The sequence below is a fragment of the Octodon degus genome, unplaced genomic scaffold (genome assembly GCF_000260255.1).
Source record: "Octodon degus isolate 3935 unplaced genomic scaffold, OctDeg1.0 scaffold00135, whole genome shotgun sequence".
Classification (NCBI taxonomy): domain Eukaryota; kingdom Metazoa; phylum Chordata; class Mammalia; order Rodentia; family Octodontidae; genus Octodon; species Octodon degus.
The window spans coordinates 7157394-7182831 of NW_004524711.1; the positions used below are offsets into that span (position 1 = coordinate 7157394).

Here is a 25438-nt window from a genome sequence, read left to right on the forward strand (position 1 = left end):
CTGTCCCCCAACCCCCTTTTTTACATTCCAGAAGGAGGAGGGTGCAGTTCTGAGAACGCTGGGGAGCCCCCGTGTGTCTGGAAGGCCTTTCCCCGCCCCCACCCCGTGTGAGTCGGCTGCAAGGCTCCTTGGCATCCTTGCCTGGGTTGGGTGTTGAGAGCTCAAATTGCAGCTACAAACTGGCCCGCGGCCAGGGGCCGTCTATTTAAAAGCGCCTGCTCGCCCGGAGCCCGCAGTCTCTTTGGAAACTTCTGCCGAGGGGAAAGAGCTAGGAAAGAGCCGCAAAGCCCTGTGGGCTTTTTCCTTCTTTTGCTCCTTCTGATTGCTCCCTCCTCCGTTGCACCCTTCTCCGGACTTCACCCGAATTTCGAAGAGGCGGTGGCAGAGTGGGAGAAGAGGTGTTAGGGTTTGGGGTGTGGGGGGCTTTTTTTCCCCCTCTCGATTTCAACATTTTCTCCCACCCTCTCCGCTGTAGTCAACTCCTCTTACCTGGTCCGCGGCAGCCGCGCGCCGCTAGCAGCTGAGGATTAGAAAGAAGCCGGGTGTCTTAGATTTTAAGCAAAATTTTTAAAGACAAACCCATTTTTACCCACCCCACCCCCGCCAGCCCGTTCTCCACAGCCTCCGAGCGCATTATTTCGGTGGTTGCTTTGGGGTGAATAATTTTGTGGCTTCTTCCTCTTCCAGTTCTGACCGGATCCCTTTGAGGGGTTCTGCGGCCTCAGCTCACTCCGCGTGCACCTGGCGCGCCTCTTTTTTCCCCCAACCTGTTGCAAGTCTTTAATCCTTGCAATAGGGGCTTGCTTGCCGGCGCTTGAATCCTCCTCTCCCTTCATTTTGCAAGTCTCTGGAGGAGGGCACCTGCTCTACCTGCCGGAGATCTAAAAGGAAAATCTCCAGGCGCCCTCTCGGCTCATTTCTTCCCGCACCCTCGCTCTCCTGCCCCGCCCAGAGGTAAAAGGAGACTCGGAGAAGATGGTGCTCACCACGGTCCTCCTGCTGCTGGCCGCCTGTGCGGGGCCGGCCCAGGGCTTGGGCTCCTTAGTGCACTGCGAGCCCTGCGACGAGAAAGCTCTCTCCATGTGTCCCCCCAGCCCTCTGGGCTGCGAGCTGGTCAAGGAGCCCGGCTGCGGCTGCTGCATGACTTGCGCTCTGGCCGAGGGGCAGACGTGCGGCGTCTACACTGAGCGCTGCGCCCTGGGGTTGCGCTGCCTCCCACGGCAGGGCGAGGAGAAGCCCCTGCACGCCCTGCTGCACGGCCGCGGGGTTTGCCTCAACGAAAAGAACTACCGCGAGCAAGCCAAGATCGGTGAGCGCGCTCAGTGTGCCAGCGACACGGCGCACGGGCGGGGGACTCGGGACGGGTTGAGCCCGCGCGCTGTGCGCAGCAAGTGGCTGGGAGCCTGGTGTATCCTGGGAGTAGTCGGGATGGGTCCTTGCACCTCGGACCTGGAGCCCCGGCGGATCCTGCTAACCTGAGCTGCTGTCTAACCTAGACTACCCTAGTTTTCGTTCCTTCGCCTTACCCTGCCTCCACCAGACCCTCCCCCACCGGGACGCGGGCTTGGAGCTCCTTCTGGTGTCAAGGTCCAAATGCCCTGGTACCCAGTGTCCACGCTGAAGGAGTGTATGCTGCTGCATTATCAACTCCCTCCTCTCCAACCCTCCCTTCTGTGCTTTCTTTATTTCTGAACTTGAAAAATGTCTCTTTTGTTAAAATATTGCTTTAATTAAGGCCTGAAGAGAGGCGTTACCCATCTTCTGGGTTAATTCCATCTTTGTCCCTCCCAGTCTCCCAGCCGCCCCACCCCAAGCCCCAGCCCTGGGACCTGTCCACCTCGCTACCCCTTGTGTGCGCGTGCACACACACACGCACACACACACACATTCGCGTGCACACTTTCGAGCACACACTCATCTTTGGTAGCTAGGGCCTTTTGGGTGGGGGCCTTGAGGCCCCTCACGTGCACACTCGTTGCTTTTGACTGTATATGATTGATTGTGGTAGATCATAAAGCGTTTTGAACTGCAAAATGCCATTTCCCCTCCTCAGGAAGGAAAAGAATACAGTATTTAAGGATCGCTGGGGGAGCAGGGTGAATAGGAAGGAAGGTTTCGGTGTTGTGTGCCGGATGGCTCCTCCCTGAATCTAATGCTTTTTCCTGATCCAAATTTTACCTAGGATGAAGGGTAGACTTAAGGCTGGAAGGCAACCTAGGTGAGCTGCAGACATCTGCAACTTCCCGGCTGGCACCGATCGTCCCCCATCCATCCACCCCACCTTGGCCCCCCAATGCTCCCACGCCCCATCTCTCAAACCAGATCATGAGTGGGTGTGGCTCAAATGCAAGAGGGGCCCTGGAGACGCAGAGTGCGAAATTTTAGGGCGGAGACAGAACAGCCCCGCCCCCAGAGCCTCCGCCCACTTGCCCCACCCCCAGCTGCCCTGCCCTCAAGCTCTGGGCTCCAGGAGTCTAGGGTTTAAATGATTGACAGAACTCCTTGTTCAATCAGAACAGTTCTGCCTCCTTACACTAGTTTTCTTTTGGGAGTTCCCTGAAGAGAAAAAAAAGTGTGTGTGTGTGTGTGTGTGTGTGTGTGTGTGTGTGTGTGTGTAGAATTTTTTTAACTTTACAAGCGATACACAAAAGTCTGGGTTACTGCTTCTCTCCTAAAGGTGTTAAAACTTAGCTAAATAATGTTTATTTTGTGTAGCCACTTACTGCAATAAGGCCCTTCTCCAGCTAACACCCTCAACTGTTCACAAGCACCCCAATTTGAGTTTTCTTAAGTGCAAACCGCAAACATTGTTGCTTAAGAGAAGAGTTTGCTCGCTTGCCGATTAGGGAAGAGCTTTCCAGGGTGCAGCCTCTGCCCCGCGAACAGCAGGATTTGACCGTGGCAGGCGCCAGCCCCTTGGCCTTGCCCGAGGTGGTTCAGCGGGTTGCAGCCTGACAAGAGGGAGGAGGGGAGAACTTGGCAAGCTTCTGAAGCCGCCGCGACCGGCTGGCAGGGTTATTTTTTAAGATCTTGCTTGTGGAAAGGTATGGGTTTATTACCTGGCCTGGAACCTAGAGCTCGGGTAGCAATCCATTCATATAAAAAATGTGCACGTTATTGAGCAGCAGTCTCTGCCCACCTTTATGTTCACGAGGGTGTGCAATAGCAGTCGCTAAGGTCAGCGTGCGCGCAGCGCGCGTGCGCGCACAAACGTTGCGACCACAAAACGGACGCGTGCAACTTCCCTACCCAACCTCTCCACCTGTGCACATCTGGAAACACACACACACACACACACATTTGTCCCTTTAGAATTAACACCAGTCCCTTCCCGACCCCAGCCTGCTAGGTGCCTTTGGGCCAACCGGAAGCAGCCTCCCCTCTGGCCCCGCCCCAGCCCTACCCTGCTTGCCAACCCCTCTCCGCCTAAGGCAGGTGCCTGGCGGGCTACAGTTGCGGGTTGGCTGTGCTCCATTGCGGCCCAAGCTGACGCCTTCCTGCTGGCCAGACAGAAAGTTTTTAAGAAAAAAATGGACAGCAAGAAACACCAGAGAGGCCTTTTCTGGCCCTTTAGAACAAATTCCTGTGCCGTAACCCACCTCTCCCACCACCCAAATCTGAGCAGTCCATGGATTGACAGCTCTCTCTAGCGGTTGCAAGAGAGATATTTGTGTATGTGAGTATAACATATTATATATTAATATAGGACACTTTTATACCATATTATATGTATATTGATGTATCCACCTGCTTACATATAATATACAACCAAAAGTGTATATTATATACTATGTATCTTTCATAACACTGTCCCCCCCAAAAAAAAAATTCATTTTGGGAAGCATTGGTAAGGAATGCAGGAGCGAGGTGGCCAGGCAGCCAGAGCTTCCAGGAGGGAAAAGAGAGGAGGGAGGAGGCAGAGACTGCTGTTGTGCTGGCGTTGCTGAGCAACTGGAGAGCCAGTCCAAGAGAAAGCCCGTGCTAGGAGCGCGAGTGGCCCTACATTTTATTCTGCCCAGTTCAGGGGCAGAGATAGATCTAGAAACAGGAGGTGCTCCGTGTGCGGGGGAGGCACGGGACAGAAAAAGTTCTTTGAGTCAGGTTCAGTAACACGGGGCTGACTGCTGAGCCACTGCAAGTCCAGGAAGGTCCATATTTTGCTGGGGGCACTGCTGGGCAGGAGCCCTGTGGTGGCTTTAGGGGCTGGGGGCTCCTTGGGGGTCTTGAGAAGTCTGAGAGCAAGGAGCACTCTGTCTCTGAGAAATAAGAGGCAAAACGGGTCAGGAAATAGTCTTCTGGGAAAGAAAGGAGAAAAAACACATTACCTAGATGAAAATGAATTCGGCCTTTGCTGCTTGGAGGGCTTGGCCCCCATCACGTTGGCTTCAGCTCCAAGCCCGGTCCAAATGCCATGTTGAAGTCAAGTTCCAGAGTTAGGTTTATTGGCCATATTTATGTCTGGGTTGAACGAGATCATGGAAAACTGAAGGAGCCAGATTCCTTCCCCACCCGCACTCCCTTCTTTGAAACAAGTCTTTGAGAGGCTGGCTGTGCCCAGGCCAACCAAAACGGCAGTTGGGAAGACCAGGGATGGCACTTTGGCTTCTCTGGCCTTTTCCCCCATCTTCCCCCTCTTTCTGCTGTGTCAGCTCAGACTGGAAGAGCAAGCACAGCTGGCCCAGTGAGAGCTCATGTTCTTTCCATTTCTCTTTTTTCCCTTCTGTCTCTCACACCCCTCGCCCTCCCCCCTCTCCCTGCCCTACTCTGAGGCATCCCCTGAGGGCTTGAGTTTTAAATCTGAGCAGCTGTGAGTTAGTCCTGGGGCCTGAGCTGGCTTTGAGCAGGCAGGTGGGCCTGCAGCTGCAGAGGGAGGGCCGGGCTGACCCTGGAGCCAGAGGTCACGGAGAGGGTTAGAGCAAAGGGCATGGGAGCAGGAGTTCCTCCCTGCAGAAACTGCTCCCCTTTTGCAGTGAGGAGGAAGAGGGTAGGAAGGGGAGGGAAAGCTCATCAGAAGTTTTTACTTAGTACCTGAATCACATGTACGAAACTTTGAGATATTTAAGGTATGTAAGATGCAATTTTGGAGAAGGAATCCCTTCCTCCAGAGCCACTGAATCCACAGACAAGAACGCCATCAAAAAGATTGTACTCACAAGGAGCCAAACAGAAAGATGAGACCAGAGAAGGTTGCCGCCAGCGATAAATGGGCAAGTGGGAGGGGCTCTTTTAGTTTTAGCTTTGCATTTTTACCACAGTTGGTCCAAAAGGGCCGCTCTCAGAGGCCATCCTTAAATTCTAACCTGGGGTACTGCTTATTCAAAGCAATAAGATTATGTATATGCAGAAATAAATAGACAAATAAGCAAGAAAATCAATGTAGGCTTTTTGTCCCCGCAACATCCAGAGAATACCTGTTTTGTTTCTGGTTCCATTCCTTCCATGATTTCTGTTTAATATTATTTCTCTCTTCACTTTTTAAAATATAAATCCAGGGAAGTGACTAGAAATCATGAGAGTGGCCTTTCCTGATTGGCCAATCAGCTTAGCACCGTCCTAACATGTCTCCAGAAATCATCTGGATATTGGCCAAAGAATGTTACAGCTGGAAAGAATGGATGAGGACACTGAAGTCCAGGGTAGAAAGTCCCTTGCCTAAAACAATGGGCAGGGTCAGTGGCAGAGACAAGGAGTCCTAGGGCTCCTCCCACTATTCCTGGCTACTTCACTGTCACCAGTCTCTAGGACCCTTTCTTGGCCTGATCTAATCAGCAGGGAGGACTTTGGCCAACGTGGCCAAATGCTACCTACCCTTGGTGAGACTTGTGAAGTCAAAATAAGGGGCCCCCACTTGGGGGTTCTCTATTTCAGAGGCAGGAGAAGGAGTGAGGCAACCCCAACCTGGACATGCAGCGCCATTGTAGCGTCACACTTACTTCTGTCCTTCTGTGTGGTCTCCCAGGCAGAGCTGGCTTGGGCCAGCAGTTCACTGAGACAAATGAGGCACAGAGTGAGCGAGAAGCTGAGGTCAGCCAAGGAAAGATGAGTCTCCTTGTCGGCTCTTTAGAATTGTGTGTGCAGCTGAAACATAACACAGGTTACCTGGGTAATTTCTAAGTGGGCAACTCACTTTTTTTAAAAAGATAAGAAAAAAAGGTAAAATTAATTCTAAAATATTATCTTTTAACATGTACTGCAACAGTTATAATGAGACACTTTGCATTCTTTGCTTCCTATGAAGTCCTTGGAATCCAGTGTGTGTTTCACTCTTATGCCACATCTCAATTTGGATACTGAAGTTCCATTGGAAATAACTGATGTGTATCTAGGTTTCATAAAATTTGCAGTGAAAAAGATAGATTCCTGTACATCAGTTGTTCAAAACATGTTTAAAAGTTGTCCGATAACCAATTCAGGTATATTTTCAAAATTCAGTTTTCAGTGGAACTTAGTATAGTTGAAACGTCCAATAGTCACAGGTACCTAGTGGCCACCTAGTAGGGATGACACCAGCAACCCCCGCCCTCAGAGCTGGGAATCTCTGTCCCTATTCCTACCACTGGCCCCTAAATTAGTAAAGATGAATTTCCACTGTCTTCTGCCGGCAAGCCTCCCTTGTGTTAACGCTAAGCAGCAAAGCTAGCTGCTCTTGCTGGATTGAAGAGTAAGCACCATGTGCTCTCTGCTGCCCCCTTCTGGTCATCCAAGACTTTCGTAACGTTCTGAATGTAGACCAGCCAGAAGTGGTTGAAGTGTTTCTAGGGACCAGACATGGACATTTCTACTGAGCGTGTTTCTCCTCCTCAACACCCGGAGAAGCGTGGCTGGAATGCTCATCTCGGGAGCCGTCCATATGTACGTCTTTCCTGTGCGTATTTATCCCAAACTGCCTCTGAGGGACCAGCAAACCCTTACCAAAGGCATGGTCCTGAGTCCTAGTTTGGCTTCAATAAAAAGGAATTTTTTTTAAACCTCTAGTTACTGGAAAGTAGGGCTTGTCAGTGGGACCTCAGCCTTCTACTCTCAGAGACAACCCCACCTTGACATCTGCCACAAATACACTGGGGGAAGGGTGTGTGGAGTCAGCTTTCCTTACTCCACCTTTAGGAGAAATGCAGCTTGATGGAGTGGGATTACAAAGAACCCCAGGTGAGTTCTGTAAATAGAGACTGCTTCCTGGGACACCATGCAAAGTTGCTCTCACTTTGAATTGACAAGCAGAATCCCTGGGGACAAGGGGAGAGCCTCTCCTGTTGGGTAGCATTTTGTGCAGTCCAGGGAGCCTTAGATCTTGTGGTCTCCAAATAGATATCTATCAACCAGGTGCCACAAGACCCAAATTTTAGTTGATTGGAACCAGGGAGGTGAGAGACACTGGAAGCCTACAGAGGCAGAGACCTGTGGCTAAGAGTTAATTAGCAGGTATCGGCTCATTTAATCCTCATAATAACCCTGGGGAGAAGGGGCTATTATCATCCTCCCCATCACTCTGATGAGAAAACCAAAACAGAGAGGAAGAAGAGAAGACATCCAGGCTCAGGGTCATCTGCACCAGGGTGCACTGAATCTAACATCCTCATTCATATTCTTTTCAGAGGGGTGGCTGAGCTGCTTGATGGCCTAGTCAGTGGCAAGGTGGGTAGCCCAGCTCCTGATCCCAAACGCTTGCCCATCACACTGTGTGGCACTGTAGTTCCATGATGGGGATGAAGGAGTTGCATCCCTACCTCAGCCAACCTTGCTGTTGATTTAAGAGACCTGACTGCCCCCGTCATTCTGCTAATGTGAGTGTGAGGGGGGCCGTGAGCAGCACCGCAAGGTAAGCCTGCAGCCCCCACCAAGCAGTCCGTATGACCTTCGGAGGCTTCTCAGCTCCCCGAAGCGTGGTCATCCTGGCCCCCCTTATTTCTGGCCAGTATTCTTCAGAAGGACAGTTCTCTAGCTTTGTTTTCCTCTTGGAAGGTCAGTGTTCATTACTTTATCAGCTCATACTTCTGGATAAAAGGAGCCCAGAACTCTCACATCTGCTATATGACCACAGAGTGAAGGGGGGGAAAAAAAAACCAATATCTTTAGGGGAAGACTGGGCCAGGCAGATGCTGGTCGAGGCTGGGAGGGGTAGGAGGGGGACCCCCCCCCCCGCAGTTCCACAGCCCTGCTGTCCTTTCTCTCTATGCAAAGTCAGGCACACACAGTGCAATTGAGTTAATTAGCATCTACAGCTGGGAAACAGACTTCAGGAGACTGAGACATGGCTTGCATTTTTTTAAACAGTGAGCAGCCAATCCCTCATTCTCCCCCAGCCTCGTGTTGTTGCAAAGAGCAGGAGGCTGCATGTTGGCTAGGAGACACAGCAAGGCAAGGAGGGGACCCGAGGAGCCTCTAGCCTGACCTTACTATTTTCGTCTGTACCCGGGTGTGGATGGGTGCCCTCAGCCAGCGCTGTCCAGTAGAACTTTCTGCAATGATGAAAGTGTTCTATATCTGCACTGTCTCACAAGGTAGCCACCATCTGCTTGTGGTGATGGAGCACTCGAAGTGTGGCAAGACCAACTGAGTTTTGCACTGTGTTTGATACCCATGAACTTAACGAGCTCCATCAGCTCAGTGGCTGCGGCACTGAACCGCAGGCTAAAGACAGAAGCAAAGCCCCATAGACCCGGAGTATCTGCCTCCTTCCCACTCTCATGCTTCTCATCTCCCTGCCTCCCTCTGCCTTTCTGCAGCAGAGTAATCGTGCTTCAAGGCAAGGGCATGAATGAGCTGACCTCCCCAGGTGCTCCCGGAGCTCTACTTTGCCCTGACATACACTGTATTCCAGAAATGCCTCTGGACCCATTTCTCCTTGCTGCTGGGCAGAGTCACACCTCTGCCCATGAATCACGGTCAGATTCACTCATGCATTTAAAGGTTCTTAATTAAATACATCCACCAGGGAGACAAAGATAAATGCCAAAACTCTGTGTTTAAGAATGTGGGGGCCTGCGAGATAGCTCAGCAGACTAAAGCACCTGCTTAGGCAAGCGCACGGACCACAGTTCCATCCCCAGCACCACATGTCACAGCCCCGCCCCCAGGCTGGGCTGAGCTGGCCTGGGCATAGTGACACACACCTGTAATCCCAGCACTTGGAAGGCTGAAAACAGAAGGATCACTATGAGTCTGAGTTGTATAGTGAGACCCTGTAACAACCAAATAAGAGCCAGAAGAAACCCAGCTCCTCTTTTCATCCTTCATAGGGAGACTCTGAAAACCCCATCCTGTCCTGCGGCTAGAAAAAGTCAGTGGAGAACCTCTCCATGGAAGTAGCCCAGCAGAGCCCTGCACTCTGCCCAGGCTGCAGATTCTAAGTAAGCCTCAGTTCCTTCAGCCACCATAAATCAAGTCACAAGATCTGGGCCACCTGGTTTTCTCTTATGTTTGATTATGAGGTCAAGGTAGAGTGCGAAATAAACACCAGCCAACAACCAGGTTTTTAGAGAAGCTGGGGCAGGACCAAGAGCCCTGGAGTAGGAGGTCAGATCTCATGCAGCAGGTGGTCCCCACCGGGGCCCATCTAGTCTGTGGGAACAGAAGCGAGATAGGTTGGAATGCTTGCATCTGCTGGTAACGTGTCTGACCCCACCAGCAACAGAGGCAGCAACAGGCAGGTGGGCAAGCTGGGTTGGGGCGCATGCCCTGCGCCCACCCTGGGACCCTCTGGGTCCACAGCAACTGCACCTGTGCCTTGAATTCACTGGAACATGGAAAGGGAGACAGTCCTCAGGGGCTCGTGCTGTCCTAGGGAGAGGACGGTGTACCCATGTGTGCCTCTGTGAGTGCTGCTGCCCCACCACACGAGGGGACCCTACTGTGTCAGGGGCAGGAGCACTGAATGGCTGGTTAGAAGGACTATGAGCAAAAGCCAGGGTAGACTCAGAGCCCATTGATTTATAATACCCGGGTAACATAATGGCTGCTTCCCTTCCGCAGTCATGGGGTAGGTTCAGGGGCTCGAAGGGAACCTTCACAACTGTAGGAGGAGAAAACCCTGACCAATCCACATTTCGCATCTTCTGTGGTACCCTTTCATCGGGAGTCAGCTATCTAGAAGGTGTTTGTCTTCCTATATCACTTTCCAGTTATATGCAAATGAGCTTTGACCTCCCTTTCTCACTCATCCACCTTCTCCACTCTCCCCACACAATCCTTTGTCCATCTTCCTTACACTTTAGATGTATGCTGGAGACACACAAACTAAGAGGAAGAAGTAGATTATCCGAGGAGTAAAGAAGGAAACACTCAATTCCAGATTTTAAACTTGCTGGCAGTCCCTAGGAATGCCCTGCTGTGCGGGCGTCAGTCTCTCTTGCCATCTACTGGATGCCTGGGGTATTGACCTGCTAATGAAATAGGTTCAAGGCTCTCAGTCACCTTGCTTTGCTGCTGTTGAGGGGCTGAGCCAGCCCCACCAAGAAGTTCTCTTTGTTGCCCACCTAACTCCTTTTCCAAACCTCAGTTCATTTTCTCTTGGTGAGACAGCTCAGGAGTAGTTAGCCTATCTGTGCCCTTTTATTTTACCTACAATTTAAATCCTAAAATTGAAAGCCTTGGGCGGGGGAGATAGCTCAGCAGTCTAAGCACCTGCCTGGCAAACACAAGGATCTGGGTTTGATCCCTGGCGCTATATGCTGTGCCAGCCCTGCCCCAGGCATGCTGAGCCAGCCACCGAGATTGGATATGGTAGCACATGCCTATAATCCCTGTGCTGGGGAGGCTGAGTCGGGAAGATCACTAGGAATCCCAGCTGTATAGTGAGACCCGGTACCAAATATATAAATTTTAAAAATAAACAAATAAAATAAAAGCAGCTAAGGAAGGGTAGCTGGCTCTCTTTCCGGTCCTTTCATCTTCATGGTTCTGCAGGGCCCCTCCTGGTTTCTACTGTCTCTTTGGAGCCTACAGCTGACTGTGAGACCCTGATTAGTATCTTTGATACTTGTCTCTCCCACTACCTAAGTAATAGGTCCCATGGGGTACAGTAGAACCAAAAACTGAGGGGTACATCAAAACTTCCAGCCTGCCCTTCAGGATGGCCCAAAGAGTCTGCATCTCTGGGAGTCGGGGGATATGGGCCCTCAGGATCCCCCTCCTGGGTGCAGCCACAGATTGGTAAAAGTGTCTTAAATTCCTACATTTCGCTTTCTGGTATCATCATTGCTTAGGCCCAGGACAAAGTTTGAACAGTTCCAAGGAAAACTCTAAAAAAAGTTCCAAATAACTACTCCCAGGAAGGTGATTAAGGTTAAGGATGGCCCAGGATGCCTTAAGTCCAAAGAAGGCATTCATGACTTAGAGAGGGCTGTGCACACCACGCATCCACATCCACCAATGACAAAGACAGAAAATCAAGCTGGAAAGGGACACCCTCTAACCAAAGGGGCAGAGTTCTTCCCACAGAAGTAGACAGGATAGGACGGCACCCTCATCTTTAAGAGCCCAAGAGCACACCGTTGAGAAAGGTGGTGGGCTTGCTTCTGTTTGGATGTGGCAGATGAACTAAGGGGCCCTCAAAAGACTTGCAGGAGCAGGTTCCATCCTCTGTGGGAGGGATCGGCCTTCCTGTGCTCTTTCCTTAAAGAGAAGAATCCCTGGAGCCCAGCTGGATGTGGCTCCCAAGACCATGCGCTGGCCTTCCAAGGTGGTTTAAGGCAGCGCTCCAGGGCTCACATACTGGTGAGCAGCCAGCCCGCCACTGCCCACACATCTGCTTTATCCACTTGTGGTCTTCATGGGGGAAGAGACTCGGCCACGCACCCCCAGGATGCCCTCAGGCTCCCAGTGGCAGCTGTCTCCTACCTTCCTATCCTGCAGTTCTCCACTACATTCCGAGGGCTGGGATGCCTGCTGGCACCCAGAGTCTGAGCACAGTGCTCCATCGCTCAGCAAGATGGCTCAGCCGCTTTCCTCTGTCCTGTTTAGCGCTCCCTCCGTTCTCACTCCAGAACCACAGCCAAGGTGCGGCCTACTCCTGAACATGACCGAGCCCTAGCTCTTCCCTTCCCGAAGAGGGCCTGAACCAGCTGTGCTCCTCCCTGCACCCCTCCCCCATCTAACCTGCCCTATAAGCAAGAACTTGTGGTTTACTGCAAGCCACAACTCTTAATTCATAGAACCTATATTCTACCTCCAGACATTAGCCAGGGGACTGGTCATCACAGTGGGTTGTGACATCATGGAGTTGGGGAGCTGGGAGAAGAGGTTTGCAAAGCCCAAATGGGGGCGCAGGCCCCGGTGCCGAGCTCAGTTCTAGAGAGCCTGTCCATAGCATTGCCATATGCTTTCTCCCCATTTTCTTCCTCGCCAGTAATTCCCTTCCTCTCCTTTGAATAAATACTCAGATCAACTGACCAGCAGGGTCACCTCAGACCCATGGAAGTCTCCTCAAGGTGGGTTGTCTCTGGCAGTGCTGTACTAAAAACCAATACATAGTTCATTAAATTTGACAGTGGAGAGAGGAACAGGTGCTCGGCAGCTTCCTGCCACCTGCCACCCCGACCGGATTAAGCCCATTCTCCAAATGCCTCCCCTGAGTTCTGCCTGCACTTTCTCTGGTTGGAGAGCTTAGGAGTTCAACTCTGCCTACCCAGGCAGCATACAGCTAACTGTCTATTCCCGCCAAAGGCTCCTCTTTATTTGCAAAATCTTCTCTTCCCAACTTCTTTGAATTCATCTCTGGTCTTCAATTTCCCATCCCAGGTACCTAGCTGCAAGCATTCCTGAGTATCCCAGGGATAATGAAATGAGATTTTTTTTTTTTTTTGCTTCACTCCATTTTAGTTATTTGGGCTCACTCCAACTTGTCTCCTTTTCTGAATATCTGAAAAGAGGACAGTGATGTCAGGGTCTCCCACCCACACCAGGCCTGGGCTTCCTGGGACATCCTGCCCACTCTGGAACAACAATGGAAGGTCTCCCACCCTGGGTCTACCACTGAAGCTCGGGGTCAGGGAGCTGAGAAGAAAAAACCTGTGAGAAGAGAATTTACTGAAAATCTGTACACTGAGAACAGCCAGGCAGGTGGAATTAACACGCCAACAAATACATGAACAAAGTCCCACTTCTCTAAAGGTCGTAAGTCAGCTAAGTATAGACTGTCACCAAGTGTCTCCTATATATAACTGCTGCCACTGCAGCCAGCTGTCGGCCTCTCTCAGGCAGGAGCTGAGTGATGTCCCATCCTCCCCGGGCCCAGAGCATGAAGCCAGCTCCGAGCTAGAGTAGAGAGCAAGGCCTCTGGATGCCATCTGGCTCCACACCACTGCCCTCCAGGCCCCACACTCCAGGCTCAGCTTGCCCCAAGGCCCCCATCTCCCTCTCCTAAGGATGCTACCTGCTGCCTCTCAGTGCCCTGGAGTTCTAAAAGCATAAATGTCTCACCAAGGGGACAGAATTGGTCATTCTTGCTCCCGCCTAGGCTGTCTCATTTTCCTCCGTCTGCCTGGATCTCCAGATCCTCTCCCAGTACAGCCCCATGTGCACGGCCTGCATCAGCGAGACTTTGCCAAGATGCCCCTTCTCCACCAAGTCTTCTAGATGAGTCTCACCAGTAGTCTTAGGCATTTAAATGAGCATTGCCTCTTCTCTCCCAGAACCCCCAGTCTGCTGAGCTCCAGGAAGGCAGAGACCCCATCCGCCTCAGTCTTTCTCGCTCCCTCACTCTAGACCTCTGAAGCTGACCCCTGATGCCTTCTCCCTGCAGAGAGAGACTCTAGTGAGCATGAGGAGCCGACCACCTCCGAGGTGACTGAAGAGACCTACTCGCCCAAGATCTTCCGACCCAAGCACACCCGCATCTCTGAGATGAAGGCCGAGGCTGTGAAGAAGGACCGCAGGAAGAAGCTGACCCAGTCCAAGTTTGTGGGGGGAGCTGAGAACACCGCCCACCCTCGGGTCACTTCTGCATCTGAGATGAGGCAGGAGTCTGAGCAGGTGCGTCTCAGGGCTTGTCTGCCTCTCCCTCTGCCTCCGTGCTACCGCTTGACCTCCCCTGCATCTGCGCCTGTGGGCACCTGCGGCAGTAGGAGACACAATGCCCTGACCTGACAAGGACTGATGGTTTACTGAGGTACCTCAGTTTAGGATTCGGGAGAATAATTTCTGGAGCTTGCTTGTATCAGGTCTGAGAGCTTGTCCTGGTGAGTGAGAGTAGAGGCAGGGGTCACTCAGGGAAGGTGCCTGCCAGCACGGTGACTCTACCAGGTATGCGACCCTAGGCGCTGTGTCCTGCCCTAGGTGGAGGCTGAACATTCTCCTAGTGCATCCAGAGACAGCAGCCTCTGAGTAGAATTGCTCAGCCGGATTGAAAAGCTGCAGGAGGGGGGCCTATAAGACAAAAGGGACAGGAAGCATCTGCCTGGCCAAATGTAGCCTACTAATACGCGCCAGGGACTGGACAGGAGGAAGGGGCTTTGAAAGCAGCTGATCAGAGCTAAGGATGGTGACTTCGGACCCCTCCCCTGGCCCATCCGTCTGTGCGTCAGGGTGCTCTGCCCCTGGGTTCTGCGTGCCTCTCATCCCTCCTGTCCACACAGGGCCCCTGCCGCAGACACATGGAAGCCTCCCTGCAGGAGATCAAAGCGAGCCCACGCATGGTGCCCCGTGCCGTGTACCTGCCCAACTGTGACCGCAAAGGATTCTACAAAAGAAAGCAGGTGTGTTCCCCTGTATGGCCTCCTCACACGTTTTCTGGCAGCTCCCGGGGACCACCACCTCACCCACGTAGCTGTGATTTCTGCCACCGATGATTCAGTGTTTCCTGAATCTCCAAAATCTGTTCATATACTAAAATCATGATTGTCCTTGTCCCTCCTGTTGTAAATTTCAGCTTTTCCCAAATCCACCTTATCTACATGAATTCAGAGAAGGAGAAAACTTTGTAATGTTCCCTCAGGTCACATAAGGTTCCCTAAAGGGAACCCCACTTAAGTCAGCAGAGAAGAACTAGGCCACACTGGGGTTCACCTTGGCTGTGCCATGGGCTCGCTGAGTCCCTGGGCTCAGGTTTGAAAGTCTCTACCTTCCATTCCTCATGCAGAGGGGACACCAGCAGTCACCACAGCACTTGAGCATAAGGAGTAGCAGAGTCCACCACGGAGCCCTTAGAACAGCTCCTGCCATGCACGGATGGCTAAGCAGTGCCTGGCACAAGATAAATTAGCCACCATGGCACCTTTTTTTGTGACAACCACCATTACCACGTTTAAGAAATCAGCCTCCTCCCTTGAACATCCCTGGAAAATTCCATGTGGGATGACCCAAAAGAGGCAACATTAAAAAAAAGGAAGCTGAGGGCAGGCTGCCTAAAGTGGCATTTATCTCTGGGGACACCAGGTCTTCTGCAGGAGTTGGGCATAGCCCCCTCAACTCCCTGGGGGTGAGAGTTTGTCTTGGGGTACAGAAGAGGCAGGGCAGACAGGGCCAGGGCCTCGGGTGCAGCGTCCTCACTGTCTCTTGCTCCCAATGCTTCAGTGCAAGCCTTCCCGTGGCCGCAAACGTGGCATCTGCTGGTGCGTGGACAAGTACGGGATGAAGCTGCCAGGCATGGAGTATGTCGACGGGGACTTCCAGTGCCACACCTTCGACAGCAGCAACGTTGAGTGATGCGTCCCCCCTCCCCCTCACTCCCCCCCTCCCACCCCCAGTTCCAGCCATCGCCTCCCTCCACCCCAGGACGCCACTCATTTCATCTCATTTAAGGGAAAATATATATGATATATATATTTGAGGAAACTGAGGACCTCGGAATCTCTAGCAAGGGCTCAACTTTGAAAATGGCAACAACAGAGGTGCAAGCAGATGAGGAGATGCCCCTCCTCCCCTTGAAAATGGTTTTCTTTTTGAGGCAAGTTGAATGAACAGAGAAGGGAAAAGAAGAGCAGGAGGGAGAGAAGGGAAGAAAGTGTGCGGGAGAGGGAACGATGGACAGGGTTACAGGACGGACGAGACGAGCGTGGGCAGAAAGAAACAGGCCAGCCGGGCCTGGGGTCAGCCCTGGCCTTGGCTGGGGAGGGCTTCGGGTCTAGGCCCAAGACTTGGCATGAGTACACCCTGGACTTTTTGTAGTTTGTGTCGGTCAGGGGGAGAAAGGAAACGGTGAAATGTGTCAGTGCCTCTCTCAGTCTGTCTCTTCCTCCAGCCACAAGATGGGACAACTCACCCCCCCAACCCCTGCTCTCCTCTTACCTCAGCGGGGTGTCATTTCTCCCCCAAATTTATAGACTAAAATGCATTCCATTTCTCTGAAAATAAGCCAAATTCATAATTGAGTGAAATTAGATAGGTTTTCCTAAGAAGATCCATAAAGATTAAACATGTACGTGTATTGCGCTCCTCTTGCCTATCTTGGCCATGAACACACCCCACACCAGAAGGCTTGTTCTTCTGGTGACCTGAAGAATTGCTGAGGCCTTACCTTAGCCCTCATGTTGTTCCCCTCCCAGCTAGTGCAGCAGCCATTGTAGAGGAGGATAAGTTAAAGACGCAAAATAAACAAAGTAAAGTGGGCTTGTGTCTATCTCCAAGCCTCCCTATGTAGACATATAAATCTATTTTCTTTCTTTCTTTCTTTCTTTCTTTCTTTCTTTCTTTCTTTCTTTCTTTCTTTCTTTTTGCTTGCTTTCTTACTCTTCAAAGTAGTTCCTACAGGGGCATTGAGGAGCTTCCTCATTCTGGGAAGATCCATATTCTCTACCATAACTCAAGACTCAGCTTTGCCTGCCTCTAGCCTGGGCTTTCCCATGAGCTGAGAACTCAGCCCTGATGGGTTTTTAATTATTTCCTGTGTGTGTTCACCAGGGTGGGGAGCTGCCAGGACTTGGTAGTGTGTGCACCGCCTGCCCAGTCATCCCATCCCAGTCCTCAAGCCCTCAGAATGTTAAGTGCCGCTGGGGGCCACCCCATTCGAGCCCCACAGACCCAGGTTTGACCAACTGTCCTGCCCTCGCCTGCTGGCTTTCATCTAGACATCCTGCATCTCACAGAGCAGGAGAGAGGCTGATGTGAGAGACGGCAACAAGGGAGATGGTGGGAAATGATTTCAAATGAGGACAACACTCAGTGGAGCAGCAGAACAGAGGGCCAGAGGTACAGAAAAGCAACAGAGAGAAGGGAAGCCAGTAGAACTCTCCTTGGCTCCCCTCTGCTAAACCCAGTGGTATTCAAGAGGAAGGAGATAGGAAAAAGAGGGAATAGTCGTGAGATGGACAGGGGCTCCACCTGGGCCACAGAGCTGGTGAAGGTGAATAATTTTAGGTGGACTCTATACTTGAGAAGTTGGATGAGAAGAAGGATCAGGAGACTGGTCTTGCATTCAGAAAGGCTAGACGTTGCACTCGTCCTCAGCCTGCCACGAGGGACAGAAGCTGAAGCGTCTTTCAAGTTCCTTGTTTGTTCTAGCCAGTTCGTACCCCCGCCCTGGGCTGGAGGAGGGAGGAAGACCCAGGACAACCTGGGACAGATGCTGCACAGGTGCTGTCATTTGGCGGCTGGAGTCTGATCTAAAAAAGAATTCCATTCTCTGCTGACTTCCTCAGCCTAAGGGTGACCTTGGGACTGCCCTCTAAGAACGAAGATAACCTGCTGGGAAAGAGGACATGGACACTGGGCAAAGAGGCCCTTTTTGCTGTGAGCACACCTCTGTCTACTCTTTCTTGATGGCACAATGCAGTGGAGACCAACTCCCAACAACAAATTTGGGGCCACAAAGAGGGACAGCAAAGTAGCAAGCATACTTCAAGGAATGGAAACACATTGCTATGACACTTGGGGATGCCACCTGCTCCCCCGGACAGGACAGTTGACTGGGGGTGGGAGAGGTGGTTGATCTTCATAAGACAAAGGGCGAGATGGTGATGAAACAGGAAGAACTTACTGGACCGGCAGGCCAGTGCACTCCGGCTCTCTGCACCACTGTCCTTAAGCCCCCAGCTTACCCATCTCTGTGTCGTAGGCCAGTATGCTCAACCTTCCTTCTGCCATTCTTCTTTTGCATCATAAGCAGTCACCTAACTGGGAGCTTCCCAGAGGATACTGGGGTACCATCCCCCTAAGAAAAGACTGAGCCAGGAACTGCTGACCCCCATCCTTCCAGGCATGGACCTGACCCCTGAGAAGGGCTCTCTCCCCCACTGTTTGCTGGACCTTGTCCTGGCCTCGGCCCTGACACAGGGCCCTTTGCTGTCAGCCACAGGGGGAAGATGGCAGTGTGACTTACCCTGCCGCCAGACTCTTCAGGATCCCCAAGTTCATGGCTGCTAGCCCAAAGCTGTGCGTCTCTCCACACTTGCAGAAGTGGGCTGTGGGCAACTGGCCTCTCCTGCAGAAAGCTGGACCTTGGTGGACAGATGGGGTAGAGGTCCTGACTGCATCAGGGTGAGGCGACAACAACAGAAGGGGAGTCTTGGAAAGAAGAGAGGCCACCATCCCCTGGCATCAGGGAGAGAAAGCAGCTCACAGTGCCGTGAGTACGTGAAGCTGGGAGCAGGGAGCTCGTGGGCTGTAGCTGGGCCCTTGGCCAACCTTTAGCTGCCCAGAGGCCTCAGACTGGGGTACCTATGGCTGTACCTGCCCCACCCCCAGCCCCTCAGGAGGTCTCCCCTCACAGCCCCCCTTGACTCATGCCTCATTCTGCAGTAGAAAAGATACCTCTGTCTTCCCCCAGTACTGCCAGGTAACTGTGGGAGGCCCAGCCAAGACTGATCTCCTCCCCTAGCCTGCCCTGAACCTCTAGGCGAAGCAGGGCACCTGGAAAGGAAGAGATTCAAATGTTTCTCTGACAGCCAGGCCTAGACAGGCCTGGGGACATCAGCCCCACATGGACAAGGAAGGGAGGCCGGGAGCCCTCTGTGGCCCCTCCACTTCTCCCCTTGTCCCTCTTCTCATCACCCCTCTGTCGCCATGGTAACCCTGCTAGGCTACTCTCCTCTCACCACCAGGGCCTCAGCCACACAGGAGCTGTCATGGCCACTGCCGTGCCGCTCCCTGACAAGGCCACACCCACTCTCCATCTTTCAACTCAGAACCCGAAAGGGCTCCAGTTCCCCATGTGGACCTGAGAGAGGAGTGGGCCAGAAGGAAGAGACCCTTTAGTCTCAGAGAGGAACCTCTGGCTTCCAAGAGAAAGGAGGCCATTTTGAGACCAGGAAATAAATAGGATTTCGCCAACCAGCAACCTGGGTGTTGTACTGTCTTTATTTTTAAAACCACTAAAGTGCAAGACTTATTTTGCACTTTCTCCACTTTTTTTTTCTCTTTTAGGTTATAGTTTCTTTTTTAAAACATACTTTCTTGGTTTTCTAATGGAGTATTTAGTTTAGCCATTTCACAGACTCTGCCCCCCTCTCCTTAAATACTCCCAGACAGAGAAAGGGAAGGTGGGTGGGACAGAGGGGACGAAGCCCCCGGCCACCCTGCCCCCATTCACCCTGCTTCTCTGGTCCCTGGTCACCAGCCTCAGCCCCACCTCCATCACCACCACTGTCACACAGTAGCCCACATGGATAGTACAGTTGTCAGACAAGGTTCCTTCAGATTCCGAGTTGCCTACTGGTTGTTTTTGGTTTTGTTTTTTTGTTGTTGTTTTTGTTTTTGTTTTGAAGACAGCAATAATCACCGCACATATTACTGTAGTTCTTTATTAGTGTTACATACAGCCATACCATAACTCTGTTCTCTTTCCTTTTTTGTTTTCAACTAAATAATAAATAAATAAATGCTCGTCTTACTGGTGAAAAGAATGCAAAAATAAACCAACAAACAAAGCAGTTTGTGAAAAAAAAAAAAAAAGCGGGAAAAAAATCACCTGAATGCGAAAGAGCTCTGCTCCTGTTTAGTATTTTGTACTTAAGGAAATAAAAAGGAAAAAAAAACCAACCCAGAGGATCTCACGTTTTATTAAAAAGTGAAGATTGCTGTATACTATTTATTCAACTTATAATTTATGTTACTCCTTGATCTTTGTCTTTTGTCATGGCAAAGCATTTATTTAATAAAGTTATGCATCAGTCAGCCTGCGTTGGGCTTCCTACGGGGACACAAGTAGGGGCAGGGTGAGCGCCCGGGACTCTGCTCAGATCACCAACGAGAGGGGAAAGGGAACAGGTCCCAGTGAGGTCAGAGCCCAGGGCAGCTCTCCCTCCAGAGGCAACGGGAGGCGGCCACTTCCCACAGAGTGCCCACCAGGCCAAGAGCACCACTTCTCTGTTCATTCAGACCTGCCACCGCCTTGACCTTGACCCCTCTGTGCCTCCTTTCCAGAAAGCCTGGCCTTCGGGGATGTCGAGTGAGAGAACGGACGCAAAGCTCCTGGAATCTTAAACACGGGTTACATGTTCCATCATTGTAAAGGCCGTTACTAGTATCACTGTCATTTTGTCTCAGCTGTCATTAAGACCAGTGGTCTCCATTCACCCCTCAACACATGATGAGTCCCTCTCCCTTAGAAAGGAGGTTAAGAAAGGCATTTCTAGGGGCCGGGGAGATGGCTCAGTAGAATAAGTGCTTCCCTGGCAAGCACAAGGGCCTCAGTTCAATTCCTGTTCCCTCCAAAAGAAAAAAAGAAAGGCATTTCTAGAATGTTTCCCAGTCACCTATTCCAGTGTCAAGGAAGCTGTTCGTTCCTGGGACCCTCCAGCTTGGCTAGATCCTACGTCCAGCTCCAATCCAGCTCCCATTGCTACTTGTGCCCCATGAAGAGAAAGTCGGCGACGCCCGGTCTTCAGCCATGCCCTCCTACCTCCTGCAGCAGTCTCCTTGTGGCCCTCCTGCCTCCGCAGCCCTTTTTTCCCCAGGCTTTTTTGGGTTCTCTGTGGTCTCTTTTCATTCACAGTGCCTAGAGCAGAAGTACTGCCCTGGGAGCACCCCACTACTGGCACCCACAGGCCTCCCAGGCCATCCACAAAGCCAGGTGGTACAGATGGTGGCATTTCCACTCAGCCTGGCTCAACAGTGACGCCCCAGGAGCCATGGTGTCCCACTCTGTGAGTCATACAGCAGATGAAGCCATGGGGCACCCCTGCCCCGCCAAGGGCTTGGCCCTTCTCTAGCTACACATCCTTCTGGGGTGACTCAAGCTCTTCAGGTTCCCTCCAGTCCAGAGTAACTAGTCCAGCCTAAGTGGCCTACACATGCATTTCAGGGCCCCAGCCGCCAGCCCCTGCTTTCAGTGCCTAACAGTGAAGGTGAAGACCAAGGGTGCAAGAGCTGCAGAAGGTGGGCAGGCACAGAAAGAGGAGCCCACGAAAGGCTTGTCACACGGCACCCGTGGACTATCTCTGGTGTCTCCATTGGAGATGGTCAACCTGCCACAGCCCCCACACACCTGGAGCAGGGCGAAGAAGGGTTCTTCTCCTAGACACTCCCCTTTGGGGCCCATCAGCCTCCAGGCCTCCCAACCCTAGCCCAGACCACCATTCCCCTATTTGTTCCTTGTCTCCTTCCAACTTTATCACCCTTATCCACCCTCCTGGGCACAGCATAAAGCCATTTAGCAAACTGCCTCTGGGCTACTCCATCCCTCTCCCATGGTCAGGGGACAGCCAGGCACCTTGAGGGGCACAGGATCTGCCTGGGGTGCTTGTGGGCTGGGGCCTGGGGTCTACTGGTTCCCCCTCCCCACATCCCTGTGGCAGTGGCTGGCCTGAGGCCACCCTCCTCAGCTCTCTGACCGTGGTCTCCAGTCACTTGACCCCTCAGATCCTTGAGACCCAGTGGGTTCCACATGCAAAAGTCTGAAATCCCATTCCATTCCTATGCTACTACTACACTGAGAAAAATGGGATGGAACACTTCAACATCAGCATTTTACCCAAGAGAAGTGCAGGTCTTTGGCCTCCCCTGTTTTACTTCTCATCAGTCCATCAGTCCTCCCCCAGCTCCACCCTCAGCATCTACTTGTCGGGGGCTTGCCTGCCGGCAGCACCTCAACTTGCACAAGCCTCTCCTGCCAGTGTGGTCTCTCCTCCTCAGCACCACTGAGCCCTGCTGAGCCTGTGCTCCGACCTCACCAGATTGCCCAGGCTCTGTAGGCCCCACTCCTGCCCAGGAGACACACCCTGGGCCCCTGAATGGACTTCTGCCTTCCTCTACTCCAGCCCATCTTCCTCTGCACTGGGGCAAGGGGGGGTAGAGGGTTGGGTGAGAGGGACAGAGGTGAACAGTGAGTGGCTTCTAGGTAGAAGTGATGGGACTCAGTCATGAAGTGGGCATTGCCACCCAGTGTCCCCCAAGATGCCCCAACTCAACGTGTCTACAGATGAACTCATCCTGTAAGCTCAGGTACTGTGCCTCTCATCATTGTATATTACAGCTAACGCAGTTCAAGATCAACAACAACAGCAAAATTTGAATGTGGCATCTTCCCCCAAACCATCCTCTTCCTCCTCTTCTTGCCCCACTTTGTTACCCATGTCCTCCTCCCCCATCCCACTTCCACTCCTGTCTCAGACAAAAGCATCATCGTCCACTACATTGTCCAAGCCAGAGCCCTGGCGTTAGCCCTGACTCCTCACTTAACCCAACATCCATAAGCCACCAAACCCTAGGAATCAGAGGCCCTGCTGACAGCCCTCCAGCCTCACCCTCCTCTCCACCTCTGGAGCCTAGTGCAGGCCTTGCTCACATCTTGCAGGGGAGCTGCAAATCCTCCTGCTGGGCTACCCCACCTCACTGTCCCCTGTGTGCATTGTTCTCTGTAGTAGGCAGCAGATAGATGATGACAATGAAGATAGATGATATAGATAGATAGATAGATAGATAGATAGATAGATAGATAGATAGATAGATAGACAGATAATAGATAGAGTCTGTGTGCGGTGCTAGAGATTGAACCCAAGGCTTCATACATGGAAAGTAAGTGTTCTACCATCCAGCTACATCCTCAGCCATTACTATTTTATTTTATTATTTTATTTTATTTTATGATAAAATCTAGCAAAATGCCCAGGCTGGCCTCTAATTGCAACCCTCCTGCCTCAGCCTCTCAAGCAGCTGGGATTTCAGGGGCTGCCACAACACCCTGCATTTTTGCAGGCGCAGTCTCGCCCACCCATGGCCTAAATTCCTTTCTTGGTGCCTACCAGCTCTTGGTGCAGAGTGTAAGTTCTGGCCAAAGGTCTCCTTCCTGGGTTCCTCTTCAGCTGCATCTCAGTTCCTGCCCTTAATCACATGCAGGTCTCTGGGTCCTGCCCAATCTGGACTGAAGGTTGCAAGCATTCCCCCTGTTGGAGCCCCATCACCTGCCCCGCACACACACCCAAACCTTCCCCTCAGGTCGGCCTCTACCTTCCACAGCCAGCTGCCTACTTGCACCAAGATGCCTGGTAATTGCCCTAAGGGGCCCGTGGGGAAGGTTCAGTGGGTTCCGCGTGCTGGCCATCCTGGATGAGGCTGTTTTTTCCCACTGCAGCATCAACCTTGAAAGACAGAAGCCACAATCTTGTGTGTGTGTGTGTGTGTGTGTGTGTGTGTGTGTGTGTGTGTGTAACCGGGGATTGAACTCAGGCCCTTGTGCTTGCCAGGGAAGTGCTTATTCTACTGAGCCATCTCCCCAGCCCCATAATCTTGCTCATCTCCACACCCAGATACCTGTCACAGAGCCCAGGACACTGAAGATTACATTTCAGCAGAACAAGGGGCTTCGTATTTTTCTTCTGCTCTAGTCCTCTCCTATCAAGTCCCAGCCCTACAGAGGAATCACACGGGAGGTATGTTTAAATGAAGATACAGTCAGTTTCTTAAAAGGCAGCCCCAGGAATCTTTCTACAGTTGTATAGATTCTTGGACCCTCTCTCAGAAGAATTTGGCCTGCGTTAAGAACTTGGGTCTGCCCCTGAAAAACAGACTCCAAAGCTAGTCACTGTGTTCCCTGCTCATAATTCCAGCCTGTTGGGAGGCTGATGCAGGAGGATTGCAAATTCTAGGCTGGCCTGGACAAATTAGCCAGATCTTGTCTCAAAATAAAAATAACCATGCTGGCATGAAAAGGAGGGAGGGATGGAGGGAGGGAGGGAGGGAGGGAGGGAGGGAACTCGACTTTCAGAGATTCCGAGGTCCAAGCTCAGCTGCAGTTATCCCATGCTACCACATGGTGGCAGTAGAGCCTCAGTGTTTGAAACAGGCTTCAACTAGAAGCACAATTGTAGCTCTAGATCCCATGACCCACGACCCACAAGGTAGTGTGGTCTTGAAGTCAGATCCACCACGAAGGTCCTGCCACACACTAAACTTCACCTCTTAGTAAGGACAAGGGTCATAAATGTGCACCGGCAGTGGCATCTCAGGAGCCTGGTGAAGAATATTACAGAAAGGACCTATGCCTGTGGCAGCCCGAGACTCAGTGCCACCTGGTATGGTGCTTTAGCTTTTCGAGGTGCTTCACATCTGCAGTCCCACAGGTCCTCACGCTGTCCTTTAGGAGGGAAGCACACCCCTAGCCAGAGGAGGAAATTGTGGATGGGGTAAGGGGTGACATAGCTGAAGTGACAGAGGAAGGGGCAGCAGATCCACAGCCCAGTGTCAACTAGCACTTGTCTGCCTCATCCCTGGCTCTGCATCACAATGCCTTAGAAAAGAGAGCCCCTGCCTGAGCTGCCCCCACCCGGCAGACCACAGTGCTGAGGAGAGCCCCTAGTATGAGCTGTGTCGGCCAGGACTGAGCACCCTAGGCCCAGCCCCTTCCGCTGCCACTCTAGAAAAGCCCAGGGTACAAAAGGTCAGGCACAGGACCACACTCCAGCCTCTCTCCAAGTTTCCAGGCCCAGTTCTGCTCCCAGTCCTGGCCTCTAGGGACATTTTCATCCCCTGTAAGATGGAACTAATAAAAGTACTTCTGCTTATACATTAGTGATTAACTGAACTAATACATAGTGTATTTCATGGCCTGGTGCAGCCTAAATGGGCCTTCCCGGCAGGTATCTCTTCTCGAGGCTGCAGGGTTCTTGCACTTCAGGAAAGCTACTCTCCCACCAGCCTCTCCAGACCTGCTAGATGGAAAGCGGTATGGGGAAGAGAATACTGGGGCTGGAGGGGCGCAGGCTGCAGACACCAAGGGGGGGTAGCAGAAAGTGATACCTTTGTTTCCCTGGCTCATCTCCCACTGGGTGTCTTCTGGCCGTGGCAGCTGGGACACAGCCCTATGGGTCACCTCTCCTCCCCTTCCCCACCTCCTGCTCCTATAGAGGACCAGCGGGGCCTGATGCAGACTGGAAAGCCCACCTGGGAGCACAGGTGGGAGCCTGGGAGTGCAGGTGGGCCACTGGACGATGCCACTGGCTGCAGAAGGCCTTTCTCCTGCCCATCCTTCTCCTGCCCACTGATGGCAGGGAGCTTTGCCAGCAGGTGGCTCCACAAGTCTCGTTCCCAGGGGGACCCCAAAGAAAGACTCGAACAAGACCACGCCTTTTAT

General features: G+C 52.1%; 1 protein-coding gene across 1 annotated transcript; it reads left to right on the forward strand.

The window, feature by feature from the left end:
• The first annotated feature begins 224 nt into the window (after positions 1–224).
• Igfbp5 (insulin like growth factor binding protein 5) lies at positions 225–20043 on the forward strand. Its single transcript, XM_004641348.2, has 4 exons — positions 225–1309; positions 13739–13968; positions 14571–14690; positions 15508–20043. The coding sequence occupies exons 1-4, from the start codon at positions 976–978 to the stop codon at positions 15637–15639; spliced, it is 816 nt and encodes a 271-aa protein (XP_004641405.1). The 5' UTR covers positions 225–975; the 3' UTR covers positions 15640–20043.
• Positions 20044–25438: the final 5395 nt, after the last annotated feature.

Bases quoted from the DNA above. Each gene is read 5' to 3' on its own strand.
- Igfbp5 (XM_004641348.2), top strand. From the start codon at position 976: ATGGTGCTCACCACGGTCCTCCTGCTGCTGGCCGCCTGTGCGGGGCCG. The intron at 1,310-13,738 runs GTGAGCGCGCTC...TTCTCCCTGCAG, and splicing joins CCGCGAGCAAGCCAAGATCG to AGAGAGACTCTAGTGAGCAT. The intron at 14,691-15,507 runs GTGTGTTCCCCT...CCAATGCTTCAG, and splicing joins GATTCTACAAAAGAAAGCAG to TGCAAGCCTTCCCGTGGCCG.